Source organism: Cervus canadensis, chromosome 1, assembly GCF_019320065.1.
Source record: "Cervus canadensis isolate Bull #8, Minnesota chromosome 1, ASM1932006v1, whole genome shotgun sequence".
In the NCBI taxonomy this organism is placed as follows: domain Eukaryota; kingdom Metazoa; phylum Chordata; class Mammalia; order Artiodactyla; family Cervidae; genus Cervus; species Cervus canadensis.
Window position 1 is genome coordinate 7,516,152 of NC_057386.1, and position 13,103 is coordinate 7,529,254.

General features: G+C 47.7%; 1 protein-coding gene across 5 annotated transcripts in view; it reads right to left on the reverse strand.

Annotated features, from left to right (window-relative positions):
* The window catches only part of RNF157 (ring finger protein 157), a 75,272-nt gene that overhangs the window by 17,847 nt on the left and 44,322 nt on the right, over nucleotides 1-13,103 (reverse strand). For 4 of the 5 annotated variants that reach the window (XM_043461468.1, XM_043461485.1, XM_043461477.1 and 1 more), the window contains 9 exons: nucleotides 9,983-10,071; nucleotides 7,493-7,639; nucleotides 6,177-6,417; nucleotides 5,655-5,721; nucleotides 5,326-5,369; nucleotides 4,856-4,903; nucleotides 2,303-2,374; nucleotides 1,267-1,426; nucleotides 1,033-1,145 (listed from right to left, as the gene is read on the reverse strand). In XM_043461468.1, the coding sequence (XP_043317403.1) occupies nucleotides 1,033-1,145; nucleotides 1,267-1,426; nucleotides 2,303-2,374; nucleotides 4,856-4,903; nucleotides 5,326-5,369; nucleotides 5,655-5,721; nucleotides 6,177-6,417; nucleotides 7,493-7,639; nucleotides 9,983-10,071 (981 nt within the window). The remainder of the gene's footprint in view (nucleotides 1-1,032; nucleotides 1,146-1,266; nucleotides 1,427-2,302; nucleotides 2,375-4,855; nucleotides 4,904-5,325; nucleotides 5,370-5,654; nucleotides 5,722-6,176; nucleotides 6,418-7,492; nucleotides 7,640-9,982; nucleotides 10,072-13,103) is intronic. The other variant, XM_043461503.1, reaches the window with a different exon arrangement.

A 13,103-nucleotide genomic window follows, 5' to 3' on the forward strand; every position in this document is an offset into this window, starting at 1 on the left:
TTGATTTTTAATGTGGTTGACTTTTAAAATTTTAATGTGTTTGATCATTAACCAGCTATGTTTCCTGTTTTGAGAAACTTTTTATATATATCTTTGCCCATTTATCTATTATTTCATTCAGGGGAGTTATTCCAGAGATCCTAGCCTTTCCTCTGACTACATTTTGTTGTGTCTACATTTTTTTCTTTATAGAATTTATTGATTGCCTTTTAATTTGGGCCATCTTTTACATATCTAAAGTTTAAAGTTTTTTATGTGATAAAATCTATATGTTCTTGTTTTGGGTTGTTTTCAAGCTTAGAGAACCCACTTAGAGAACCCCCATCCATAGTCAACCGAAGAATCATCTGTAAAGTATTCTAGGTTTTTAAGGTTTGGTTTGCTTTGTCTTTAGGGTAGTTAACTAGTTACTCCACCTGGAATTCATTATCTGATAAGGAGTGAAGTGCTAAACTAACTGATTTTTCTTCCCTAAATAGCTACCTAATCATTCCAGTACCACTTACTGAATAATTAATAATTAATCTCTTCCACTCACATGTTAACCTAAAGACAAGACCTTCTAGTCTGTAACTACAAAGCTCGGAAGCTTTGCACCATCACTTACACTACGAGACCAAGGTGAATTATTTCATCTACTTGGCTCCTAGTATCTGAAGCCATGAAACCGGATAAAGAAAAATAGTCACCTTCTCTGAGGATTCAGATAAAAACAGTAAGTTGAATCTAAACCTCAAACAATCATCCTCTTGTTTCTGCCTGGGGGCGTTCCAGAACTGACCCCACCTCTGCAGTGAAACAGCAAGCCGCTGGCTCTAGAGATGGTAAATATTAACTAGATACTGAGTTCCCCAGGCGGAAAGGGGAGGTTTTAACGATCAGAACCTCATTTCCCACTGTCCTATCGGGGGGTTCTAACACAACGCGATCTCGGCCAGCTTACTCAATACTTCAGAGTGCCAAGATTCAATTACTTGCTGCCAAGCCACGTGAAGAAGGACAGAAGGTGAAAAACAAAAATGCCCAGCTTACGGAATGCTCTTCTGAGTCGGAGGTCTGGGATGAGAGGATAGGGTTGAAGCTGGTTGGGGACAGGGGGCCCAGTTTTTTCCTCATGGCTCGGATTTGGAGCAGTGCCCGGAAGGCTGCGAAGAAGGAAACAGGTCATCAGGACTTGGGGGGGTCAGGAGGGACTAGAGCCTCCACGGAAGCCGCCCCGGCGGGGTGGGTGACCTGGGGGACCCGGCGGGGCCTCGGGGGGCTTACGCAGTCGGCAGATGGGGCAGTTGTTGGCCTGGTAGCGCAGGGTGTCGGCACAGCTGTTACACAAGCAGAGGTGGCGACAGGGCAGGATCAGGGTGTCCCGCACGTCGGAGAGGCACACCACGCACTCAGCGCTGTTGTCGCTCACCTCGTCCTCAGCCACCTGGCCGGGGGGGAGAGTTAGCCAGTGTCACAGAGACCCTCATCACCCAGGCTTTATTTTAGCATTCATCCGTTCATTTTATGTGGATCAGTTTTAAAGTCTTCATTGAACTTGTTACAATAGTTCCTGTTTTATTTATTCTTTTTTTATGTTTTGGTTTTTTCACTGCAAGGCATGTGGGATCTCAGCCCCCTGACCAGGGATTGAACCTGCAACCCCTGTGTTGGAAGGCGAAGTCTCAACCGCTGGACACCCCCCACCAGGGAAATCCCCCATACTTTCTTTAGAAGGCAACTTGCCTGCAGAGAGGAGACAATATGAACAGAATCTTGCACCTACATTGAACTTGATAGTTTATCAAGTGCATGTGCACACCCAGTTTCACCTCTGGCAGCTGTTCGTGCCAAGCTCCTCCTCTGGGGCTGAGATCCCGTCCTGGCCGTCAGTCAGAGCTGAAGGAGCCCAGGAGGCCATGTGGGGAAGGAGGGGAGAGATGAACTGAGGGACCAAGGAACTGGGTAAGCAGAGCCCCGTAGAAGAACCCATCCAAACCAGCCCATTGTTTCATTTCCAAATTCAAATATAATTATAATCATCTGAAATGAGGAAGAAGAAATACCCTTCTAGGACCAGACAAATTTCAGAGTTTGCTGTGCTAAATTCCTAGATCCTGGCTGGATCAGAGACGGTCTCACCCTGCCTTCTGGGAAGAGGACATTCAGATCTGTGGATGGGGGACTTCCCTGGTGGTCCAGGAGTTAAGCCTGTGCTTCCATTGCAGCGGGTCAGGGTTTGATCCCTGGTAGGGGAACTAAGAGCCCATATCCTGCAGGGAAAGGCCAAAAAAAAAAAAAACGAACCATGAATGGAACTTGCCTTAGATTCTTGCGTGTTGTACTTGTTTTCAATCCCGTAGATCTCCTGAAGGAGGTAGCTGACCCCATCCACCTGAAGAACAAATGGAAAAGTGCAAGGGCAGCCTGGTTCTAATGAAAGATAAAAGTGGGAACTTACACATCTCCACCATGAACCTCCTTTGGTAACCAAGGACTACAGATTCACAATGGAAACAATCGAAGGCCTAGACAAGTACAGGGTGCCCTTATTTACTTACACGTTCTCTCTGGGAGGGAAAAGAAAATCTGATGCTTAATTCACCCACTCTTTTGTCCAACAGGGAACATGCACATTCATAAATACAACAGTAATCCTTGTACTGTAGGTCACTATGACAGAGCCTAGAGACTAGGAAAAGGGTGGAAGACCACAGGTCAAAATAGACGCATTAGCTAGCTATGGAATGAAACCTTACACAAATGAAGGAATGGAAATAAGAAAGAAAGAGAAGAAATGGACAAGGGAAAGGGGGGAAGGGAAAATGCAGAAGCTGAGAGAGAGCAGGCTCTGGAAGGAGGGGCCGATTGCACCCCTCCCCCACTACTGAACCACCCACATCGCCGACAGGTGGGCAAAATTACCCGTTAGTCCTTTGAAGAGCTGACTCATTGGAAAAGACCCTGATGCTGGGAAAGATTGAGGGTAGGAGTAAAAGGGCATGACAGAGGATGAGATGGTTGAATGGCATCACTGACTCAATGGACATGAGTTTGAGCAAACTCCGGGAGGCGGTGAAAGATAGGGAAGCCTGGTGTGCTGCAGTCCATGGGGTCGCAAGGAGTCGGACACGAACTTAGCAATTGAACAAGTCCTGCCTCTTAAAAACCCCCAACTTCAGGGCTTTCCTGGTAGTCCAGTAGTTAGGACTCAGCGCTCTCACTTCTGGGGCCCAGGTTCAATCCCTGGTCAGGGAACTAAGATCTTGAATGCTGTGTGGCCAAAAATTAAAACCCCAACTTCAAGGCCCAGTTCAACCCCCACAGCCTGAGCCACGTCTGCCAAAGCCGGCCGCTCCCTGTTTCCTCATGCCAGCTCATTCCTCACTCCCCCTACCCCCAGAGATCCCCTCCCCCGAGGCCCAGTCCATTATCGATTGCACATTCTGGTCTCCAGTTAGACAAGGCCTGTTGCTGATGCCAATCTAGCAACAGAAGAAGAGATAAACCAACTCCCTTGCAGTACCCGAGCCTTCCCACCCCATGCAGGCGTCCTGGAGAAAGGCCTCCCCATGAGGCAACTCACTGAGGCCCGGCCTTTCCAGGCAGCATCCCCCGGGCTCAGGCCCTGTCATCTCCTCTGCCTCTCTTAAAACTTGCTTTAATGTAGTGATGATACTGGAAAGGACATTATTAACAAATTCATACTAAAGTATGACTGACTACTGTTGACCTCATTAAGGGTGGAGAGCGCTTAGTAGCTCTCCTTAGAAGTAAGGCAGAAAGAGAAAACAAATATATTAACTCATATATATGGAATCTAGAAAAATGACACTGATGAACCTATTTGTAGGAAAGGAATGGAAATGCAGATAGAATGGACTTGTGGACCCAGGAGGGGAAGGGAAGAGTGCATTAATGGAGAAAGTAACATCAACATATATACACTATCATGTGTCAAACAGAGAGCTGGTGACAAGCTGCTGTCTAACATAGGGAGCCCAGTCTGGTGATCTGTGATGACCAAGAAGGGTGGGATGGGGCTGGGGAGGGAGGCTCTAAAGGGAGGGGATACATGTATAATTATGGCTGATCTGCATTGTTGTATGGCAGAAACCAACACAATATTGTAAAGCGATTTTCCTCCAGTTAAAAACATTTTTTAAAAAATGAAATTAAAAAAAAAAAGAATTTCAGATATTTGCCGGCCATCGTGGCAGAGCAAGGCTTTCTTCACATCTCAACCAAGGCCTACCATGCCCCACACTTGACCACCCCTCACCCTCCACGTGATGAGCAACCCTCGCTGGGCAATGCCACCGACTCCACTCTCCCCTCCCGTCCTCCGCGGCTCTGCCCCGGCCTCAGGGGTCAGGACTTCCAGCAGATACTTGCATAACTTGCCCACCATCCTGGAAGGGGGCAGATGGCCAGCAGATTTTGAATTTGAGAAAAGCAATGTTGGGATACTTTAAGCCAAGAGCTCTAATTGGCCCTGAATCAGACCCTGATAGTTTATTCTTGTAGCTGGAAATGTTAGTTTCTCAGCCTGGCATTTTCAATAAAAAGAGTTCTCCCTAAACCTAATGTCAGGAGACAAATCTCAGTCCTTTCATTTTCTGAAGTCCTTTGCTCAGCTACTGGCCGCCTCACCACCAACAATTCTGGAACAACAGACACCCCAAATCGGTATTCCTTTCAGGCCACCCAAGTCGTTTCTAACACAGAAAAGCATCCCTTTTTGCTTTTCTTCTTTGATTAAAAAAAAAAAAAGGCAGGGAAGGGGGAAGAAGAGTGCTTAGCTAAACAGTGAGGAGAGAGAGAGAGAGAGAGTGAAGGGGGAAACACCAACAGTCCCTGGCCCTTGAATACTTACCACTTGTTTCTGTTTGAGGGGCTTGACACAGAAAGTGCCATCTGAGTGCTGGAGCGAAAACACGAAAAGACGACAGTTACGACGAAGAAGAAAGGAGATGAGGACCAGCTGTTTTCCCGTTACTTCCCTCAGTTAGGCACGTTCTTGGATCCCCCACCCACACCCCAGAGAGTGGAATGACAGACTCCTCATTCGGGAAGGGTCCTCAAGCATGTAGTCTAGCCCTTCTGATTTAAGAAGACAAAACGAGGCCTAAGGAGTCTCAGGGCATCAGCAAGCTTCTGGCCGAGCTGGAACTCGGCCCTGTGTGGCCCGGGGCGTGCAGGGGGTGCTCCCCTCCGCTTCCCGCAGCCTCCCAGCCAGACCCGCTCTGCCGAGCCCAGGCAGCCAGAGAAGGGGCCACCACGCGTCCTCGGAGGAGAGACAGAGCAGTGCGTACCAAAGCAAGGCCCATCACGTCAGCCACTGACCTTTTCAAAAGTGCCCAGCAGGACGTGGCAATGGCCAAAATACTCTGAAAGAAAGAAAGGCACACAGATGGGGAAGAAGAAAGCTAATGATACAGCTTGACCCCACCCACCTTCCCCGAGCCCCTGCGACCCTCTGGCTTCACAGGGAGGGGGAGGTTAAGTCACCCAGTAGGACTGTCGGTGCCCGAGAAGGCTGGGAGCAGGAGGGCGCCGGGATGTGGAAACTGATGCCCACGGAGGAGCCTTGTGGATCTGAGGCCGCAGTCGCTGCCAGCCTGCCTGCCACAAATGGGCCTGCGTGCAGCCCAGAAGACAGGAAGCACCCGTACCATCGCCTTCATCCACCACGGCGTGGACCACCAACGGGTAAACCTCCCTGTCTAGGTCGAAGCCAAGCTGAAGGGAAAGAAAAGAAAAAAGGGAGGGAGGAGGGGGATTTACATTCAGAGGACACAGTTATCCATCAGAAAGGGAGGCCTTAACTTCATCTCAGCTCCTCACCCATCAACCTGGTAACTACCCGGTGGTTTAGTCTCTAAGTCATGCCTGACTCTTGCAACAGCACGGACTTTAGCCCACCAGCTCCTCTGTCCCTGGGATTTTCCAGGCAAGCATCCTGGAGTGGGTTGCCGTTTCTAACTACCTACATTCATTGAGTTGAAGGCCACCAGTCTCTCTGTAAGAAACCTCACAGATGTAAAGGCTTCTAATCTGTAGGTCTTTCTTTCGGGCACGGCTTTCTTACAATATCCTAGGTTAATTAAGGGGCTGCTCTGGGATAGAAAATTAGATGTGTCCTTCCCAGGGCATGAAGGCATTAGAAGGCTGAAGGGGAGCACGCCTTTGAGCACCTGGGCTGGTTCTGTGCTGCCGGCCGGGGTCCCGAGGAGCTCCCACACCCTGCGGGTCTGTGCGTGGAACCTGCCCTGCGCTTTCTCCCGGCGGCTGGTCCGCTCCGCCGGCCGGCTGCTCACCTCCTCTTCCGCCCACTCGGAGGGGTCCACGGTGTGTGAGGGCAGGCAGAACTGCTGGCAGACCCCGCGCTTGTAGTGCACCGTCTCCGACTGCAGGCTGTTGTCTTTGGGGATGTAGCTGTCGGTCAAAGTGGGAAGCAAAGCACAAGTTACCGTCTCGCCCAGAGGATCTGATGGTTTCCTCTGTTCCGTGTCTGTTGTCAATTATCAACAGGCTCTCAGTATAGAGTGGAACAGAAAAAAAAAAAAGAAAAAAGACCTCCTTATAATCTCTTTTCTTTGCCCTTGCTTGGTGATGCTATTGAAGTTATCTATTTAGGGACTTCCCTATGAGGGCTTCCCAGGTGGCACTAGTGGTAAAGAATCTGCCTGCCAATGCAGGAGACGCAAGAGACTTGGGTTTGATCCCAGGGTTTGATCTCCAGGTCGGGAAGATCCCCTGGAGGAGGAAATGGCAACCCACTCCAGCATTCTTGCTTGGAGAATCCCGTGGACAGAGGAGCCTGGCGGGCTACAGTCCATGGGGCCGCAAAGAGTCGGACACGACTGAGTGAGCGTTGGTGGTTCAGTGATTAAGAATCCACCTTCCAATGCAGGGGACGAAGGTTTGATCCCTGGTCAGGGAATGAAGATCCCACCTGCTTTCGGACAACTAAGTCTCCTGCTGCAATGAAAAGATCCCGTATGCTGCGTTGAAGATCCTGCTACAGCTAAGACCTAACACAGCCAAAAATAAATAAGTAAATATGTATTTTTAAAAAGGTATCTATTCAACCTACATATCCACAGAAATGTAGTTTGAAACATTTTAAAAATATTTATTTATTTGGCTGTGCTAAGTCTTAGTTGGGGCATGCAAAATCTAGGTTCCCTGCCCAAGGATTGAACCCCGGACCCCCTGCATTGGGAACGTGGAGTCTTAGCCACTGGACCAGGAAGTCGTCCCAGCTTAATTGATTCCTAACAGCATTGTGATGACCTGAAGGACTATATGCTGCTACCTGTCACTGTATCAAGATGGCATAGTTTGAAGGGAAAAAGTGAAAAAGACTGTGTAAGTAAGAAAATCCAAATTCCGGAACAGTTCTCACTTGAGTGTAGAAAAAGAATGTTTTCCTCCGCAGGGGAGCGCGTCAGGCATGGACCCTGGCCTGTGTGGGAAGGACGCGGCTCCCTTGGCCGCTTGTTCTTACCTGGCGATGCCATTCTGGAACTCTTCGGTGGCCTGGTAATAGATGGTGATGGCCACCCGAGCATCCGTGTCAAAGGTGAACTCCACGTTGTAGTGGACCTTTGCTCTGCCCGCCTCTTCCCCAGGGGTCTTCACTTCCTCGGCACATCTAGAAAACCACAAAGACTCGGCATTCGGGGGGTAGCCAATTAACATGTTTAAAGTGATCTTTTTTCTTCTCTTTTTCTTTTGGTGGGATCCTGGCTTCCTGATCAGAGATTGAATCCACGGCCCCTGCAGTGGAAGCAAGGAGTCCTAACCAAACCGCCAGGGAATTCCCTTCTTTTTCTATTTTATAAAAATTAATTAATTATTTAATGGCTGTGTTGGATCTTAGTTGCAGCATGCAGACTGGCATGTGGGATCTAGTTCCCTGACTGGGGATCGAACTCCGGCCCCCTGCATTGGATGCCTGAGTCTTATGCACAGGAACACCAGGGAAGTCACTTCTCTTCTTTTTTAACTGAACAGAATGTGGGCTTCCCTCAGTGATCACACACTTAGGCCTCCACCCTCATTCTGAATGACGGCAGAGCACCCTGTTACTACTATGGGGGGAATTTAGGCAATTTCTGATACTTCATGGTGCTGCAGTTCACATCCTTGTGCGTTTGCCAGACTTTTTTTTAAAAAATAGCTTTTACTTTAATCAAAGTTACTCATGCCATCCTTTAAATAGTTTCCACAAGGCTTGTGACAAAAACGCAGCGGGTCACTTTCTGCCTGCTTTCCACTTCTTCAGAGAAAACCGACTTTCCCTCTGCAGCTGACTGTTTCTGGCATTTACCTGCATGCTTTGAAATAACAGGTTCAGGTTACTTTTTCAGCTTTAGGCGTTGTCTATTGACTTGGCCTCTCTTATGGCTCAGCTAGTAAAGAATGCACCTGCAATGTGGGAGACCTGGGTTCAGTCCCTGGGTTGGGAAGACCCCCTGGAGAAGGGAAAGGCTACCCACTCCAGTATTCTGGTCTGGAGAATTCCATGGACTGTGTAGCCCATGGGGTCGCAAAGAGTCAGACAGGACTGAGTGACTTTCACTCATTCACTCACTCACCAGTATTCTAGGATGCCCTGGTGGCTCAGACGGTAAAGCGTCTGCCTATAATTCGGGAGACCTGGGTTCGATCCCTGGGTCAGGAAGATCCTCTGGAGAAGGAAATGGCAACCCACTCCAGTATTCTTGCCTGGAAAATCCCATGGACTGAGGAGTCTGGCAGGCTACAGTCCACGGGGTCCCAAAGAGTGGATAAGACTGAGCGACTTCACTTTCACTTATTGACTTTCTACTATGGGAACAAGGCTTTCTTTTTTAAAGTTTTTTTTTTTTTTAATTATTATTTATTTATGTCGGTGCTGCGTGCGGGCTTTTCCAGGTGTGGTGACCTCTCTGGTCGCAGAGCCCAGGCTCTGGAGCGTGGACTTGGGAGCTGTGGCACACTGCCCTGTGGCCAGTGGGATCTTCCCGGACCAGGGACTGAACCTGTGTCCCCTGTGTTGGCAGGCAGATTCTTAGCCCTGAGCCACCAGGGAAGTCCCACGACGTTCTTTCCCTTCCTTCCCTCTGCTCCACACAGGGGTGTTCCCTCCTGCGTGTAATACACCATGATTTTGTTAGCTCAGTACATCTTCCTCTATCCAAATGAGTCTATCAACATTACAGCTCAACCACAGAGTAATTTCTAATCATTTTCCTTTTCCTGCACAAGCTTTTATCAGAGTTTGTGCTCTTTTTTTTTTCCTCTCCCAGCTGCTTAGTTCTCTATGCATTAACAACTAATTCGAACCCAAACTCTTGGTAGACAGATTTGCTATCTGGAGGGCAGCATCGGTTTAAAAATCATCCTATCTCCAGGACTTCCCTGGTGGTACAGCAGTTAAGACTCTGAGCTTCCACTGCAGGGGGTGTAAGTTCAATCCCTGGTTGGGGAACTAAGATCCCACAAGCCACACAGTGCAGACACACACACACACACACACATACACACACACTATCTCAGAGATAGCACAAAGAAGTCAGATGCTGATGATAACGAATACTGATGATGGTGATGAAATAGCAAACTCAGGGTGCCAGAGGAAAGGCACATGAGATTAAGAATAAACTAAAAAGTAAATCTAAGCAGGAAAGTAAGCACTTCCTGTGCCAAGTTCAAATATCCCATTTTCACATAGGTTTGTCCAGGTATCTGCAAAATTCACTTTCTCCCTCAACAATTCTTTGTTTTGGACATTTCATCAGGTTGGGATAACCACGATGGCTTTCAGAAAAGAGAAGGTTCCTCACCAACACTGACTGTCTCAGAAAGTTCTGAACAATCCAGGTGAGGAGACATCTCATGCAAGCAGCCCACGGCCTGGGGAGGCCTGGAGGCCAGGCTCTGGGTCTGGCAGAAACAGTTCTGTGGGTCCCCTGGGGAGTCGGCTGCCCCCCAGCTGGGAACCTGAACTTACTTGACGAGTCTCAGGGTGTCCTTTCGGATGTTGATCAGGCTTCTCAGAGTCTTCACTGGTTCTTGGGGAGGGGGCGCTGCATAAGGAAACTGTCGGAAACAAAGTGGGAGAAGACAGTGTGTTTAGAAAGACCCATCACCATAGTAAGTGAACCTGCTCAAGGTCACAGCTGCTGGGAGGGCAGGGTGGGAGCGCTCAGCATCCAAAATGCTACAGTTATCTGCCTTTCCCATTAGATGAAGCTTATGTGAGTCAGCATTCAAAATGTGGACAACTAATAAAAGCTCCCACTGCAGTTCCAAATACCATGCGACACACGGTGGCCGAGTTAATCACAAAAGGCTTTTCCGCCTGACCTTACACCACGGGGAGCCGGACCTGCAAGGATTTTCCTTCGGCGAAGCTGCATGGTGTCTGAAGAATTTAGGAACTGCAAACACAAGAGAACCCCAACGTGTGTACAGTGAAGGCCCGCAAACAGTGAAAAACAAATTTCCTCTGCAGCTGATCATATAAAGCAGAGGGTTTTTAGAAAACAAACAAACAAAAAAACCATGAGCCAAGAGCTCTTCTAGGGTCATCAAAGGTTTTCGATTGTCCATCGTTTACCTTACACTCTCACTCTCTCTCCCCGTTTAGACATCTGGGTTTGGGTTGTGAGGTGATGACAATGAGGACATAAAGAAAGGGGGACACAGTAAAATATTTAATGGGGAATTGCTTGGAGAAGATTAATCAGGGTGATCTACAATGCTCCCGGTATTCTTATAATGTCACTTGGGCAGTAAACATTTTTTACATACGGTTCCCTGAAAACCTACTAGTGTTTGAAGCTTTGTAAAAACGTGGTCCTCCTAGCTCTGAAGAGTCTGCTCCCTTGTGCTGCTTTTAGAAAACAGAACATCCACACGAAACCCTGTGCTTTCATGGACTTTTGCTGACCATAACTGTTTTACTTGGGAAGTATAATTGAACCTATGGTATTATACATCTGATTCTGTGTATTCAGTGTGATCGCTGATACTTCACGTGTATGAATGTGACCCTTAAGAGAATACATTGAGGGACTTCCCTGGTGGCTCAGACGGAAAGAATCTGCCTACTATCCAGGAGACCCTGGTTCGATCCCTGGGTCAGGAAGATCTCCTGGAGAAGGGAATTGCTACCCACTCCAGTATTCTTGCCTGAAGAATCCCATGGACAGAGGAGCCTGGCGGGCCCCAGTCCATGGGGTTGCAAAGAGTTGGACATGACTGAGCAACTAACACTTTCTGGTGGTCTAGTGGCTAAGACTCCATGCTCCCAACGCAGGGGTTCCGGGTTCGATCCCTGATCAGGGAACTAGATCCCACAAGCCGCAACTAAAGATCCAGCATGCCACAATGAAGACGGGGCCAACTTTAATCAATTCCATGTTATTCAGTGTTTTCAGTTGGGGTTTTACTTTTTTTTTTCCCTGATATAAATGTCATGGTGAATGCCTTGTCCCTACATTTCTGCGTGCCTGCTTGATTATTTCCTTAGGACAAATTCCTAGAAGTGGAATTACTGGATCAAAGAGTAAGCATATTTTTAAGACTCTTAAAACTATGTTGCCAAATTGTTCTCCAGAAAGCTAATTTCAACCTTGCTCTCCTGCATGCAGCGTATCAGGAGGCTTTTATATAGGAAAGCTGAAATCCTGGTTCAGACCCCATCTGTGGCCTGTTTCTCCACCCCACCCCCGACCATTCTGCTGGGCTGTCACACTAAAGGAATTTAAAACAATTTTTAAATAAGCTTAAGCAAAAAGTAATTAGGCAGGAAATCCCGACACAAATGCTTGTCTATTCTAAAGCCAAAATAAATGACTTTGGGATTAAAATTTTTTTCTGGAGTAGCGAAGTTAATCATATTTATTTGCACGGGTACTTGAGAGTTATCCATAACTCCTACCTGAGTTCAAAAAAAAAACCAAAAAACAAAAAATTAGAGGTTCTCCCTTCACCCTTTGCCCCTTCTCCACATCCTCCCCCCAAAGAAGAAAAACAAAAGAAAAGGGTCAGGGGAAAGCTAGTGTTCCTCATCTCCCACTTAGAATATTACATCTGATGATAACTGGCAATGGAACACAAATTATTCAGCGCTCAAGGAAAGACATCCCTGGGATCAATCGTTTATATATACAAACTATCCTTTGTAGTGGGATTCCCTGGTAGCTCAGTGGTAAAGAACCTGCTTGCCGAGGCAGGAGACTCAGGTTCAATCCCTGAGTCGGGAAGATTCCCTAGAGAAGGGAATGGCTATCCACTCCAACATTCTTGCCTGAAGAATCCCATGGACAGAGGAGCCTGTCAGGCTACAGTCCATGGGGTCGCAAGGAGTTGGACATGACTGAGTGACTAAGCGCACACGCATACAGCCTTTATAGTATAATAAATCCATGCTTACATTTTAGCTCTTTGCCTCTCTCCCCCACCACAAAAGAAAACCATTGAAAATCTCTTTAAGAGAAACTAACCCGGTTTGCAGGCTCCTACCTACCAAAGCTTCTGCCTTAGCAGCCTTTCATTAACCCAGAGTCTTACCTACAACCCTCAGTGCTGCGTGTAAAGAGACTTCAAGAGGAAAAGACGACGTCCTGCTCTTTCAGGAAGCAGCATTATAAGGAAGATGATATTGCTACACAAATAACTGTAATATTAAGCAGAGAAAAGCCAAACAAAAGGGCAACTATAAGGAAGTGATTGTTTCTGGCCGAGGTAATCTGGAAGGCCTCATGGAGGAGGTGGTATAGCACTCAGCCAGAGGAACTCTTTCAATGCGTTCCCAGGGGTTGCTGATCAAGGCTTTGTGTGAATACAAAGCAAGTTCCTCATTGGCCTCTTATCCTGGTGTTCATCAGTTTCCTTGTACATTTTTCTTACACCAGCCAGGCGCCACCTGGTGACCGAATGTGGAATTGCCAGTTTACAGAGACCTGATATGGATATGAATATGTGTACACCTGGATATTCATTGGAAGGACTGATGCTGAAGCTGAGACTCCAACACTGTGGCCACCTGATGCGAAGAGCTGACTCTTTGGAAAAGATCCTGATGCTGGGAAAGACAGGGCAGGAGGAGAAGGGGGGTGACAGGG